The following is a 15,877-nucleotide window of genomic DNA, read 5'->3' as shown; positions in this document are numbered from 1 at the left end:
ATTTTTAAGAAAAATGCTTATATTTTCTGAAACAAAAACAAGTTAATGGGAAGAATGCCATTGTTTCACACTTTTGTAAAACTAGTTAACATAATAGAAAACACCTGGGTTCTCATATCACCTGCATTCAGCCAGCTGTGATGTCACATATCATATACACTCATGAGAGAATGGGGTGAAAGGGTAAATACATAACTTTTTGTATTATTCTGAAAATAGTTTTGACATTATGGATCCCCTAAAAGGTTCTGAACTACACTTGGAAAACCTTTTTTTCCCCTTTGGGTTTTTAAAAATATAATTAAAAAATTGTGGGTACATAGTAGGTGTATGTATTTATTAGGTACATGAGATATTTTGATACAGGCATGCAATGTGAAATAAGCACATCCTGGAGAAAACCTTTGCATTTAAGGTATGGCATTGAGCCATCTCCTAACCTTGATAGCCCTCAGTTTTCCCATTTATAAACTGAGAACTGTTAACAGTTCCTACCTCATGGGGTTGTTAAAATTTAATGAGACGCTATATGTAAAGCACTTAAAATGGCACAAAGTAGATGTTTAGTAAATATCAGCTATTTTTTTTCTTTTTGTTATTGTGACACTGATTTCTGAGAATTTGCAGAAACTCGTTGAAACCTTACTCTGATTTTTCCTTCCTGTCCTCTCTTGCTCCAGTTGTGAAATGAGGCTTCAAATCTGGGTGCCAGTTGACAAATGCTGATAGTTGTCGAATAAGTGTAGCTTGTAATGTGAGCCTGTTTGTGATGATGAGGGCGCACTATGCCAGACTCAGCTGTCCACAGTTGAGTATGCCATAATTTCTCAGATTCTTTCTCTCTTCTTAATAGCTGAAACTGTCAGATGCCATCATCAACGGGTTGAAGATTTGTGTCAGCTGCTCTGATTTAAAAAAAAAAAAAAAAGAGAGTGAGTGTAATTCCCAAACTTGGTGTCACATTGGAATTACCTGGGAAAAATTTAAAATGACCAAAACTTAGATCCTTCTCCCAGAGATACTGATTTAACTGGCCTGGGGTGTGGCCTGGGCATCAGGATTTTTGGTATCTTCCTACTTTCTGAAGTCTCACTGGGCTATAACTATAAAATAAGGTCACATGTTTAATTTTTAATTTTTTTATTATTTGCAAAGTTTAACAAATATATTAAAAAGTATGTAAATATCAGCTTAAATTGTTATGAAATGAGCACCCATGTACCATGATCCACTGCGATAAATATAACATTTCCAAACACTCAAGAGCTCCCCGGTTTTTCCTTGAGACCTCTTTTCCAATCCTCTAGAGGTGACCATTACCCTGCCATCTTATAGTCACGTTTCTTCTGTTTTATAATTTTACTATATGATTAGGAGTTCCAGAAAAACATAGGAGTAGATTTTCATACTTTCGCACTGTATTTAAATGCAATTATACCTTTGTATCTGGCTTCTTTTGCTCAATATTATGTGTAGTTTTTATTCATTTATGTTTTTGGATATAGTTATAATTCTTTGCTTTTCATTATTCTACAGTATTCTGTTGTATCGATAGGTGATAATATCTTTATCCCATACTTGATGTTTGGGGACTATTACAACCAGTAGCTGCTATGAGTATTTTTATGTGTATCCTGCTGCACCAAGATAGACATTTGTGAACATATGTATCTAGAAGTAGGGTTGGACACATTCACTCATCAGAAGGGAGATACAGAGGCTGAGCTGAAGTTTTGGTAGACTCTTGAGGATAGATAGGAATTGGATACTGGGACCCTGTCACAACTGCTGCTCTGGGCTGGGACCCTGTAGGGTCACACTGCTCTGAACCATGTACCTTGGGAGTGTTGATTATCTACAGGGGGCAATTCACAGACTGAGCTGTGCCTTCAGTAGTTTCCTGGGCTGAAGGGAGAAGGTTCAGTGCCCATCAAGGGTAGAGATCATGATGAAACCCTTCCTACTCCGGGCTGGGACCCAAAGGCAGCCTCCCAGCAGTGAGGTCACAGACTCTGTCATAGCAGGATAGTTGGCTAACCCAGGAAATATCAGGCCTTCATTCTATCCTCAACAGCTGGTATAAGGAAATAAATATAGAGTCTGGAGAAGAATAGCATTATCCTAGGCCTTGAGATAGTTATTAAGTTCTAATTCTCTTTTTGATCTTGACCAGTCATTCCCCACTGCCTTGTTAGTTCATGATACTTTGATGAAGATGCTTTTGTTTTTTCTCAACTTTTTTCGTTATCTTCAGCAGGAGGTTTGGTATGAATCAATTATTATGGTACGTGCCCCCTATCATGTACGATAAATTCAGGCTTCTTTCAGATACCTCTGCTAAATACCCAGGGGGGTTCCAGGGAGTGCCAGCCAGCTTTTCCAGTCTGTTCTCATGGTTGCGTGACTAGTGGACTACTGCCCTGCCCTTCTGCAAGTTCTCTCATGCCACGTTGAGTGCATTATCCTTCAGGTGGCTTCTGCTGTCTTGTACCACTTTGCTCCCGGCATGGACCTAGGCTGTGGTATCTTGGAACTGGCCCATACTGATTCACAAGAGCTGATTGTTAAATCTTCATGAATTTTGTGAGCCAGTGGTTAAATACAGCCATTATTAAAAGTTATATTATGTAAATGTACAATTTAAGTTATATTAAAAACAAAAGACAGTTAATATACTCAAAATGAATCCCTTCCTAATTATTTTCCCATGTTTTACTATTTATGCTCTTGAGATTATATTGGGTCTGTATTGTATAAATACTGTATAATGGTGAATATGTCTCAACTCCACATTCAGTGGCATCACTGCTTGAAATCAGTCATGGAGGAATATTTACACCATGGAAATTGGCAAACGCTACAAATCAAGGGTTTTTTTTTTTTTTTTTTTTTTTTTTTTTTTTTTTTTTTTTTTTTTTTGTAGTCTCTTGTTAAACATTTATCAGCATGTCATTGGATATAGTCCCTCTTTCTAAATCCTTACAGCTGGGTTTAGACCAGATGATGAAAATAGGAATCAGAGAGTAACAAAGGGGAGTTACCATGCACAGAACTTAAAATTCGTTATTAGAAATGGTTACTCTGAGTGTTAAGCTTTCCCACTTCCACCTCTCTCTTCAGTTGCTTCTTGGCATAGCATCCAGAGTGATCCTGTTAAAATGTAAATAAGACCAGGTTGCTCTTTTGCTTAAAGTCCTCTGATGTCTTCTACTTTCTCTTAGGTAATAAGCCATGTTTAGTTACATAGGATTGTTCTTCTTACCTCCTGACATCCATTATTCTTCCTACAGGTCACTCTGCTCTACCCAAACAGCCCACCTTGCTGTTCTCTGAGCGCAGTGGATGCTTTCTTGCCTTAGGATTGTTTCATGGGGCCTACTTGCAGTATGGAATGCTGGATGTCCCAGCATTTCCAGCTGTTTCAGAAAGCTGCATGTTAGGCCCATTTCCTTCAGATCTTATCTCAAATTCACTTCTCAGTGAGACTTTCTCCAGTCCCTGTATTACAATTACAGCCCTCCCACATTCCCTATCCCCTTTCCTCTCTAGCACTTACTACTTTCTAACTAATTTACTCACACAGTCCTCCTGCTCTCTGTAAATTTGATCTTGTTTATTGTCTTTCCCTTCCCTTTGCATTAGAATGTACATTTCGTGAGGAATTTTTATTTGATTGATCATGCTGAATTGACTAGAACCTAATGCTTAGCACATAGCAGTTTATCAGTAAATATTGAATGAATGAATAAGTGAATGAATGATGGAGTGGTAAAAGGGGCATTGGTTAGCAGCTGAAGACCTGGATTTTAATTTTTGCTTTTGTCCGTAATAAGCTCTGTAACGGAAAGGTTCTGTTTCCACATCTGTGTGTACTCACTGGCAAAATGGGGATATATGCCTGCTCCACATGCCTCATTGACTTTTAGTGAGGCCCATGCAGGGAATTCTTGTGTAATTACTCTACAAAGGTGTGAGGGGATATTTTTATTGTTTTGCTTGTTTATGCCCAGTATAGTGAGCATGTAGCTTCATGCCCATCTTACTTTAAACCACTCCCCCGCAAAAACCTCTCCATTTTAAAACAGGATAGAAATAACAGGCTCATTACTATATTTATCTCTGAAGATTTTAGTGAATCCTTTGTTTACCACTTAGGTCAGATAATTGGACTCATTACAAGCCACTGAAAGCCTGGAGAATGAAATAGCAACCCACCACAAGGTCAGGGGGCTCATACGTGTCCCGCACTATGTTAGGGGTACTGCATGTATTATTGTCCTCACTGCCATGCTGCAGGAAGGGTATACACCACTTTAGAGATAATGAAATTGCTATTTAGAGAGATCTAGTATCCCATTAAGGCAGCAGAGCTGATAAGAGGCAGGTCCAGGAGAGAACTCATATTTGTCTGATTCCAAAAGTCAACTCCCACTTACCTCAGAAAACCTGGTTATTTAACCTAAAGGTGGATATTTTCACGACTTAAACGTGAATATTCTCACTACTATGGATGGTCTTTCTCATTTATATGTTATATTTCTTTTCAGACTGTTTATGACCAGTGGTTCATCACCCTTTTTAACATTGTTTACACATCACTGCCTGTTTTAGCCATGGGGATTTTTGACCAGGTAGGTTTTTTCCATCTTTATAACTTAGTTTCTCTTTTATGCCTTTTGGTTTTTTGTGGGTTCTAAGTAGAAGACACAATTCTAAGTAGAAGCCTTAGGAATGCAGTTGTTTTAGTTGCTTTTGTATGGATCACAAATGCTTTCAGGTCCACTGTGCCTTCCTCACCCTTGAACCCTAGCTTCCCTGAAAGCATAATTTGATAAAAGTTGGTTACTCTCCTCTTAGAGATTCGTACCCCATATATTGTTCTAAAGGCTGTAGAAGTCCTGTACAAAGTAATCTCTTTAACTTCATTTTAACCCAGCATTTCCCAAACTTCTATGACTGTACTTTACTTTTTTTTGCTTTCATATAGCACCTATCAATTAATATGTCTTAGAACTAGTGTGTGTGGTTCACACACAGGGAAATGCTGCCTTAGCCTCTGAGAGCTTATAAAGAACCATGCAAGGATAGAATATCATGGAGCTAGGTTGGAACACAGGGGGCTAACATCTGCAGTGAGACTTCCTTGTCACACACAGCTCAGAAAGGAGCCACAGACTAGAAGAGCAGTCTGCCAGTGGGAGAGGAGGACGAGAAGCCCCATAGCCATGGAAAGAAAAAGCATGGATTTCTTTTGTCCCAGCATCAAAGTGCTTGAGTGGGGAGAAAGGAGAGAATCAATCACAAAAATGGTAGATCCTTGGCATACTCAGAGCCTTGGAAGGGACTTCCTGGGAAGGGGAAAAACTCTGGCTGCCTGTGGGGAAGTGAAAGACTAGCCAGTGGAATTTCCGTGGCACAATTAGAGTGTCTTATTTTTAAAAAGGATTTTTGTTTTTTTAAAAAAGTATTTTTAAGGAGACCAGATTTTCTCCAGGCTGTTGTTAGACCTGTTTGCTAGGCTTCATTTTCTGGCCCAAAGCTGTCTATTGCAAAATATAAATCTTCACATTATGAGCTCACTCCAGTCTCCCATTCGGCTGGCTTTGTAGTCAGTTGTAGTCTCTCTTCTCATACGTGAAAAGGGCAGTTTGCGAAAGGCATATTTTGTGGAATTATACAAAAAGTAATGAACTTCTGCAGACCTTAGATGTAAAGGATTAAGCACATTCATTTCTCAGTGCCCATGTTTACAAGTGTTTCTTTTCTTGGAGCTTTGTAGCTGCCCAGAATGTGGAATAAAATAATAAAAATAAAGCAGTTTCTGGGAAAAGATGGTGGTTGTGCAATTCAAAAAAAAAATATAATAAGGCTTCCTATTACCATCAAGTTGAGTGTCTGCTCCTCTCCTTTCCTGCTTTGTCAACCTCGGCCCTTAAACAGATCACAGGATTGTGGAATGCTATGCCAGACAGGCCTCAGCAATCGTCAACAGATCTGCTCATTTTTTAAGGCAGATACCAAGCCTTGGAGGGTCATTTCCCTAAAGCCACACAGCCAATAAGCGACACAGCTAAACCTAGAACCAGGCCTCCTAACTTTGAGGTTGCTACATTATTGCTATTGTTATTATCATTATTTTATTAATTATTTATAGAAGCATCTGGCATATTCATTACTTGTGATGTGGCAAGAACTCTACTAAATACTTTACATACTGGTTTAATCATGGCGATAGTTCCATGAGGGAGGTGGTGGTGTTTGCATTTCTGGGCATGAGGAAACCAAGGCTCGGGTGGATTAAGTAACAGGTTTAAGATAACACACCAGCTAAACCCGCTACCAGGGATTGAGCTCATGACTGTCTTGTTTCAAAGCCTGCGCACGTAACCCTCAGTCACTGAACTAGGGGAACAAGCATCCAAAAGCATCTTGAAACAGGACTTTCTAAAGAGAATATGCCAGTGTTTTTCCATGGGACTCTGGAGAGACCTGGGCCATCCCACAAGCAGGAAGGGGAATGTTCTTCTCCCACAATAGTTCACCACCTGTGTTGCTTCCACTTTGCCACTTCTCCTCCACCTGTGGTCCTCTGATGTTCCTGGTGGTTTTCTGGCATTTGGCTCTGGTGCTCACTGTGGTTATCAGCATTACTTTGGAGATGGCTGGAAATGCAGTCTTGGGCCCTCAGCCCTATTGAATCACAATCTGTTTCCCAGGCGATTTGTGTATTGGGTTTGAGAAGCATTTAGTTTCTCTTGGGACCTGGTTGGTGTCAAACCTTCTCATTCTGTCTATATTATTTCTTTGTCCTGAACACCTGGTAGCTGCTGTTAAAATTCTCACTGGGTAGGATCCTCATCCCAGCCTCCTTCTCACCTGGAATCCCAAATGCAGTTTCCCCTTTTCTCTGCTCTCTTCTTCCTGCACACTTCCCTCCAAAGTCATGAGCTCTGATTTGACCGTTCTGACTCCACAGCTCTCTGCTGTCATCTCCTGGTCACTACCACTCACTACCTTGGCAATTAACTTCTGGGGCCCATTGGCTGCTCATGATGTGCTGGAATTCTGGGAGCATGAATGCTTCTGACAGCCTGCAGGAGAGTGTAGGAAAGAAACTTCAATTTGAAGCCAAATAGCTAGGCTCAAATCAAACCCTGGTCCTGCTACTTACGAGCTGTGTGACCTCTCATGAATCTCTCTTGGAGACTAAAGCTCCTTCTCTGTAAAGTAGAGATCATTTTATTATCTTCTGGTTTAATGTGGGAATACAAACAAGATAACGTCCTGTTCTGGCCCAGTGAGTAGTGCATATTAGGACATGTTTAAACAGGCATTTGCTATTTCTGAAGATAGGGAATACAAGGCCTCTCTGACTCTTTTTAATCCTTCTCCACTGAAATTACACTCTGTTTACAGGATGTGAGTGACCAGAACAGCATGGACTGTCCCCAGCTCTACGAACCAGGACAGCTGAATCTACTTTTTAACAAGCGTAAATTTTTCATTTGCGTGTTACATGGAATCTACACCTCATTAGCCCTTTTCTTCATCCCCTATGGGGCCTTTTACAACGTGGCTGGAGAAGATGGGCAACATATTGCTGATTACCAGTCCTTTGCAGTTACTATGGCCACATCTTTGGTCATTGTGGTCAGTGTGCAGGTAACGCTGTTGGTGTAAGCACCTTAACATGATGGGTTTACAACTTTAAAAATTCTATTTCATTGTTGATTGATTTTGTCTACTTGTTGGAGGGAAATAATCCTAATATTGGGGTTTTCTTTTTAAGTACACATTTTGAGATGAAAACAGGAAGCTTGAACATCAATTACCAGATGAGGAGAATTAGCATTAGGTGTCTATAACCTCCATGTTAGTAGAAACCTCACAATGTATCCCTTCTTTGGGTTGTGCGTTGTATGTAAAGAGAAATGATTATACTATTATTTCCTTCTTGTATTTGAAGAAAAAAAATTCCAGTAACAGAAAGAGAAACTTTCCCATGATTTCTTTAAGGCGTAATAACTGCCAGGTTTTAAAGTGAGATCTAAGGTTTGGCAATACATTTCTATGGAGTTATTCAAGAGGTTCAATGCTATGTCTGTGGCGTATCCGAATCTCACACTCAGAGGAGCTCTTCTGGTGGGGATGATTTTTTGAGGCTCCATTGACTTTCTTCCATCTTGAGTTGTGTCTCTATTTCCTTTTTAATGTGAATGGTGGTCAATGCCATTAGATAATGAGTTAGAGTTCACAAAAGCTTCTATTTTTATTTCTTGAGAGGAGGTCTTGCTATGTCGCCCAAGCTTGTCTGGAACTCTTGGGCATAAGCAATTCCTCAGCTTGGCCTCTCAAGTAGCTGAGATTATAGGTGTGCATCACCACACATAGTTAGAAAAACTTTTCCTCTATTACAATCTGTAGCTCTGAGTAGGTACAGCAAGCTATGCGACCTCTGTTTTATTTTGTTGTCTTTTGATTACTGAGCAAACTGTTAATAATTAGGTGATCTTCTCTTTGTCATGAGGGTACATTTCTGATTCTCTGGATTATCCTTCCATAGAGAGGACCATGGTGGGGTGTACGGGGACATCTTTTTAGTGGTAATAGCTGATTCACCTCTGGATCAGGCCTGTTCCTTGGTACTCCAAGAGATTATTTGAAAGGTAGTAACTGAAATAAAAGGCCACTATCTGAAGAAAAAGCAAATAGAAATCATTCTTTACATGATCTGTTTATAAGTAAGGATAATGAATTACCTGGAAGAGTCATTGTAGGTATGACATGTAACAAGCATTAAATGTTTGTGTGTATGTGTGTGTGCATGTATGCGTGCGTGTGTGTGTGTTTGTGTGTGAGAAACTGGTGTTCACAATTAACCCTACAATTTTTGGTTAACTTAATCTTTCTAATTTTAGAAAAAGCCTGCTGTTATGCCCATGCATCTTTTTCTCTTTTTTCTTTTTGCTTGCCCATAATTTGTTTTACGTGCCATTACAGTAGTGCCAGTGCCATGTTTTTATATTAACTTTATGTTTAGAAACTGTTTTTCTCATAAATCATACAGTTCTTATTCCAGTTGAATGTTGAAATTACATTTCTACTTTCTCACAAGTTGAGAACCCACAGAAACTCTCATATTTTAAAAACGTTGTTTAGTCACAAAAAAATTACAGAATTTCAAAAGCTTATTTTAAAAGCTTCAAGTGACTTCTTGTTGCTTGAAGTTTTTAAGATAAACTTTTGAAATTTCTCACCCTTGATTATCCAAGTTTTATAAGAATGATATAGAATGATATGCATGCTTTTTCAGAGGGGATTCACACTTAGGCTCAAAGTAACCATTGGCCCCTCATTCAGGATGTTTTGCAAGAGGATTTCCAAATCCATTTGCTTCATACCTTAATGGCCATTTGTCTCTTCAAAATCTATTCTCTGCCTTCCATCTCCTCAAAGACAATGGTGGTCCTAGCCATCCCTCCAATCCCATTACTCACAACGCCCCAGCCACACTGGGTTTTATTCTGCTCCTGGAATTCACAAGTCTCTTGCTTGCCTTATGGCTTTGCACTTTCCTGCCTGGAACATTCTTCCCTTAGTTTCCCTCACATGTCATTTCTTCAGAGGGGCCTCTGTTAATCCATTTAAACTAAGGCCCCTTTATTTTCTCTAGTGGAATAGAAATCAATTATTGTATCTCATAGTTGTCACTTCCCCTTGTAAGTACAAATTTAGTTGTGTGTTCCCTCGTTTAATGTCTTTCTACCTCGTAGAGCGTAACCTTCATGAAAGCAGTGGAAATGTTTATTAATCACTGTATACCCAGAGCTGAGTACATCACCTGTTAGTGTGACAGACACACAATGGATATTTCTTGAGTATTGAATAAATGAGGGAGATGTTGAGAGGAAATTCTCTCCTGTCATAACAAGAGAGTTCATCTGGGTGTGTCAAGTTCCTAGGAAAGAATCATTATAACTGATGTGTTTACAGACTGTGTTGACAGTTTTCAAATGTGTCCAAAGTTTCCAACCAGTCTGAGAGAGAGAGTCCTCCTGTGCTGAGTTCAGCAGAATGACCCAGCTGTGAAATGTGGTGTGGGAAAAAATGAGAGATTTTAGATGCCTTCAAAAGCAAGGCAGTGCCGGGAGGGTCAAGTACCGCATGGCCTCAGAAGGTGGCATGTGCTGTGGTCGCCACACCTCCTGCAGCCAAGCAGGAACTTAGGCCATGCATGCACCTGTGGTGCCTCTGCCCTAAAAGCACAAAATCCTTTTAATCTCATTATAAAAGGAATACATTGCAGGAAATTCAGGAAAAGTATAAACATGCAGAGAAAAATTAAAATTCACACATAAACACAAATCAGGGTTAGCATAAAAAAATGGAAATCAGATTATATGTATATAAATTTTATGTCTTATTTTTTCACTTTGTGTCACAAGCATTTATCTTATTTATAAAATATTCTTTGAAATATCCCTTTTAATGGCTATAGTATTACACCATATGAATGTGCCATCATTTATTCAACCATGTTGCTGTTAGATTGCTTCTACATTTCACTATGGCAAGTTATACAATGGCAAAGTTTCATATAGTACATAATTCTCAGCATGATCCTCTAGTTATTTTCTAAGGTTATCTCCTTAAAGGTGGGAATTCTGGGCTAGAAGACATAAGGAAGTTTAAGGCACTTGACACATGACTTTCCAAATAGATTGTATCATTTTCAGCTGAAAGGTGCAAATTACCCTTCTCAGCAGCCCTTCCCTGATTTAGAGTATTACTTTGAATTATTTTATAATTAAAACATGGATAACATTTTGTTGCCTGGGAAATAACAACAAATGCATCTTGTTCAAACAGGAGTAATTTCTTAAAAACAATTTTTAATTTTGGAATCATTTTAAATGTAAATAATTTAATATTTAATAATATTTAGTAATTTAAATAATTTTAAATTTATAGAAAAGTTGCAGATACTGCAAAGACACTTCCTGCATACCCTCATGTAGCTTTTCTCTGATGTTAATGTTAACATCTTACCTCACCATGGTGCATTTGTTAAAACTATGAAATTAGCATTGGCATAATATTATTAACTGGGCTACAGATTTGATTCAGATTTCTCTAGTTTTTCCATTAATTACTCTTTTCTCTTCCAGGATCCAATCCAGAATCCCACATTGAATTTAGTGGTCATTTGGTTGTGTTGCCCACCTATCCCTCAACTCTATGTTAACCTAGATGACCAAAGCAGGCCTGTCCTTGATGGCAGCTGTCAGAGACCTCTATCATCATCACCACCATGAGTGATACCATGCATTATACTTACTACTCACGATGCCATTACGCAGTAAATATTATGAATCCCTTTTATAGAGAAAGTTCAGAGAGGTTAAATGACTTGCCTGAGGTCACACAGTAAGTCCCAGAGCCAGTACTAGAACCCAGTTCTGTCTAATTCCAGTGTTATCTGGAACAAGGTCTACAGTGAGACTGGTTAAAACACAAAATTTTCAAGAAATATGAGAACAAACCTTACACTGAACATAAAGGAAATACTGGATACTGTGCCAGATACTGGGATAATCCCATTATCTCATTTAATTATCTTTATGGTCTTATGAAATGTAAGTACTGTTACCACCATTGAGAAAATCGACTTAGCAACCAAGTCATACAAAAAATGGTAGGCCAGGATTTGAACAGAGGTCTTCTGACTCCAGATGCCCAGCTCCAAAGCTATGTGAACCTCCCTTCTTTGTAAAGAGAAGTAGAAGCTGTGGCCTCCCCAGTCACATAGTCAGTACAGGGAATTCACAGTCCCCACCTCTCTCATTCATGTGGGAACACCTAGGATACCAGTATCAGCCTTGGCTAACATGGGAGACAAACTGTTAATAGGTGACAAGCACATAGATGTTTCTTTCAATGGCAAAGTTTCAACGTGAGGAATATATAGACTCCCAGTTTCTGTCATTTTAGTCTAATTATTTGGAAAAGATTATCAGTTGTTTTTATTTCTAGGAAACCCTGAAAATGTCTGTTTTACCATACAGTTCTTAGACCCAAGTATGTAAATGTTTGTAACCATGGAAGCTAGGCAATTTTGGCTTCAATCAAAAACTGTAGTCTTTAATATATAGAATAATAACTTACAGGAATTCTGTAAATAAGCTCACTTTGACAGCAGCATTAATATCCTTTCCTCACTGTTTAAGCTTGACTTTTCATTGTGGTAACAACCCCATGAAATTTCCACGGTCTGTAATTACAGTCATAAATCTTATGTCCTGCTGATGCTACAGGCCAACTTTAAGTAGTCTCTATTGTTTTTAAAAAAAGTATTTTTCACTTATTTGAATTATAAAATGCTCTTTTAAACATTCCAAAGAGTACAAAAGTGTTTAAAATAAGATGAACCATCTTCCTTTCCTTCCCTTCTTTAACTACTATGATGACCATAGCTTAAATCCTTCCATACTTTTTCTGTACTTTGAGACGATGCATACACACATATTTAACAAAAGGGGATAAAAATTATGTATATTGTTCTGTAATATGCTTTTCTCGCTTAACTAGATATTCTGGTCAGCTTTCCAAATCAACACATTCAGATCTATCTTAATTGTTTTAATAGCTGCACATAAATTCATAATATGAATGTATAATTATTTACCATCTATTGATAAACATACAAGATGTTTCTATATGTTTTTGTTATTGAAGCAATGCTACAATGCATCTATTAGTGCATATATTTTATATACTGTCAGATAAATTCCTAGAAATGAGACTTCTGGGGTTAGAACTCCTAATTTTTACCAATCTGCTGGATAAAGAATGGTATTTTGCTGTTTTCACTGCTAGGTCAGAGTGTGTGTACATTTAACATTTTCATAAATATTGCCATAATACTTTCCCAAAAAGATAGTAGTTCCAAATGACAGACACTTTAAAAATTTAAGCGAAAAAAGAGGTTTATTAAAACATATGGGGTATCTTCCGTGGAAATGCCGCTGTTATCACACCTTACAGTTTGGTTGTCATCACACTGAGGGTGGGCTGCCAACAGGTTGGCCACAGACTTCCAGAAGAGCCATCACCTTTGCCATCAGGTCTGTCAAATGCTGAGAAAAGCGTATTAAAGTTTGCCATTGTGATTATGATTCCTATTAAGTTTTCCTTATGTTTCAAAGAGATTTTTACCTCATATAATTTAAGCTATATTCTTTGCCACATAATGGTTTCTGATCATTATTGTATCTGTATTAAATGGTATCTGATTATTTTTCTTTGTAGCTTTTATCTTTTTTCATAATAAAAGATTCTTAAGTTTTGTATTTTTATATTAGTTTTCTTCTCTTGCTTTTTTTAGTTTACATTTGCCCGATACATAATCTGGGCCAATTTCTTCATTTCCATTTATTTCTTATCTCATTCTATCAGTCTTCCTTGATAAGAATGTTTAAGCTACTCATTTTTATTGTAATAACCTGTATTTCATCAGGCTATATTATTTTATGATTACTTTTAATTCTGCTTTTCAATTTTTTTTTTTACTCTTTCATACTTGTATGCATTAATTATGGTTTTAAAATATCCCATTTCTGGCCAGGCTCAGTGGCTCACGCCTGTAATCCTAGCACTTTGTGAGGCTGAGGTGGGCGGATTACCTGAGGTCAAGAGTTCAAGACCAGACTGGCCAACATGGCAAACCCTGTCTCTACTAAAAATACAAAAAAATTAGCCAGGCATGGTGGCGCCTGCCTGTAGTCCCAGCTACTCAGGAGGCTGAGGCAGGAAAATCACTTGAACCCAGGAGGCAGAGGCTGCTGTGAGCCGAGATCATGCCATTGGCGACAAGAGCGAGACTCCATCTCAACAACAACAAAAAATCCCATTTCTAATGAATAATTTACAAGTTTTACTATTATATTCTTATTTTACTAGTGATTTCTCTTTATTTTCATAGTTACTTAAATATATATATCTTTCCATGATGGCAGAATGGAATTCCACAGATAATATGAAATTCTATCCTTCATCAAATGTCTCACTATCCTGTTCTAAACCTTTCCTTATGCTTCTTCAATTAAACAGTTTTGGCAATGTTTTTATCTTACTTACCCTTCTTTTTCACTGTGACAGTTTGATGTTAGGTTGATTCTTTTTCCTTCTCTGCATAAAAAATTATGTCACCAGAATCTTCTTTCATTACTTTGGATAGGACCTAAAGGACCCTGTCAATCTGAAAGTCTATGCTATTTGTTATCACAGAGCCGTTTTCTGCTGTCATTTCTTTGATTGTTACTTTTCCATTGATTCCTTTTTCTCTTTCTAAAATGCCATTATTTGTATATTGGGGTCATAGATCTGAGATCTATGAATCTGCTCTTCATGTCTCATATCTTTTTGCAAATGGTTTCCATGTCTCCAAGTTTTTGTTCTCTATTGTAAGATATTATTTGTATTGTTTTGTCCAGAATGTTAATTTAGTTCTATTCATTGACTATTCTTTAGTTTTGCTGTTGAATTTTTAAATTCAGAAATAGTGTGTTTTTCTTTCAGATTTTTTTCTGAGACCTAATTCCATCTTCTTAAGGGGTCTTATTATATTTTGTTGTTACCGTGCTTGTCTGTCTCTTCTATTAGTTCTGCTTCAATAGGAGCCACCTATTCTTGCTTTTTCAGCTGAATCCTTTTAAATGGGTTGTAATTTTTCTTCGCCTACTCTTACCCACACAGATCAGGCTATCGTTGTCTCTTGAGAATGTTAAACTAACAGGTGGTGGAAGGTAAAGTTGGAGATTTTGGTGAAATGTCTTGGCAGCCAAATGAACTGGAAAGCAGGCATGTCTTTGCTGAGGCATGGGAGGCAGGGCTGTTTTCAGACCTCCTGAGGAGAGGAAAGGCTGTACTTTTATAAACCCTGTAGTTTACATTAAAGGCTGCCAGCATAATTTTAATGGGGACACATTTTAAGGGACAGTAAATTACAAGTGGGAAGAGAAAGTATCTCTCAGCATGCTGAGAGGGATTTATTTACTAAGCAGGTAGGGCCGCCTCAGACAGATGAGAAATCTTTGGTCTTGCAACAAACTACAAGAAATGCAAACCTTCACTTGGACCTGGATCACTTGGGCCCTATGAGATGCAAATAATGATACCAGAACATACTTTTTTAATTCTCTGAAGAACTCAGGTGTTCCTATTTACCAGTGGCGTCCTTGATTCTCCAATAGCAGACCACTCTTTCAGCTGAGCTGCCGCAGTAAGTTACTAGAAGGAAGAAGAGCTCATGACCATGTTCCCAGGCCATCGTGAATCCCAGTTTCTGAATTTTATGCCAAAATAAGGCTGAAGAATTTTCTTTGTTATAAGTTGAGTAATTGAAGAGAAAGGATCATCAAAATGAATTGGGATATTGGTGTAAAAAAGATCATGCATATGTAAAAATGGTATTGTGAACATTTACTTACTGAGTATAACATGTTGCACTTGCCCATTACAGAAACAATTTTTTTTCCAATAGAAAAGTTTTGAGAGGCATTTGGAAAGTAACTTAAAAATTATAAGCCGGCCGGGCGCGGTGGCTCAAGCCTGTAATCCCAGCACTTTGGGAGGCCGAGGCGGGCGGATCACAAGGTCAGGAGATCGAGACCATCCTGGCTAACACGGTGAAACCCCGTCTCTACTAAAAACACAAAAAACTAGCCGGGCGAGGTGGCGGGCGCCTGTAGTCCCAGCTACTCGGGAGGCTGAGGCAGGAGAATGGCGTAAACCCAGGAGGCGGAGCTTGCAGTGAGCCGAGATCGCGCCATTGCACTCCAGCCTGGGGGACAGAGCAAGACTCCGTCTCAAAAAAAAA

The 15,877-nt window shown here is 38.4% G+C and overlaps 1 protein-coding gene across 1 annotated transcript in view; it reads left to right on the top strand.

Moving 5' to 3' along the window:
• The window catches only part of ATP8B4 (ATPase phospholipid transporting 8B4 (putative)), a 264,877-nt gene that overhangs the window by 240,186 nt on the left and 8,814 nt on the right, over nucleotides 1-15,877 (top strand). Inside the window, exons 24-25 of the mRNA XM_025390477.1 lie at nucleotides 4,548-4,631; nucleotides 7,417-7,662. Of these exons, the coding sequence (XP_025246262.1) occupies nucleotides 4,548-4,631; nucleotides 7,417-7,662 (330 nt within the window). The remainder of the gene's footprint in view (nucleotides 1-4,547; nucleotides 4,632-7,416; nucleotides 7,663-15,877) is intronic.

This window comes from Theropithecus gelada, chromosome 7a (genome assembly GCF_003255815.1).
Source record: "Theropithecus gelada isolate Dixy chromosome 7a, Tgel_1.0, whole genome shotgun sequence".
Taxonomy (NCBI): domain Eukaryota; kingdom Metazoa; phylum Chordata; class Mammalia; order Primates; family Cercopithecidae; genus Theropithecus; species Theropithecus gelada.
This window is presented reverse-complemented; position numbering and strand designations above follow the sequence as displayed.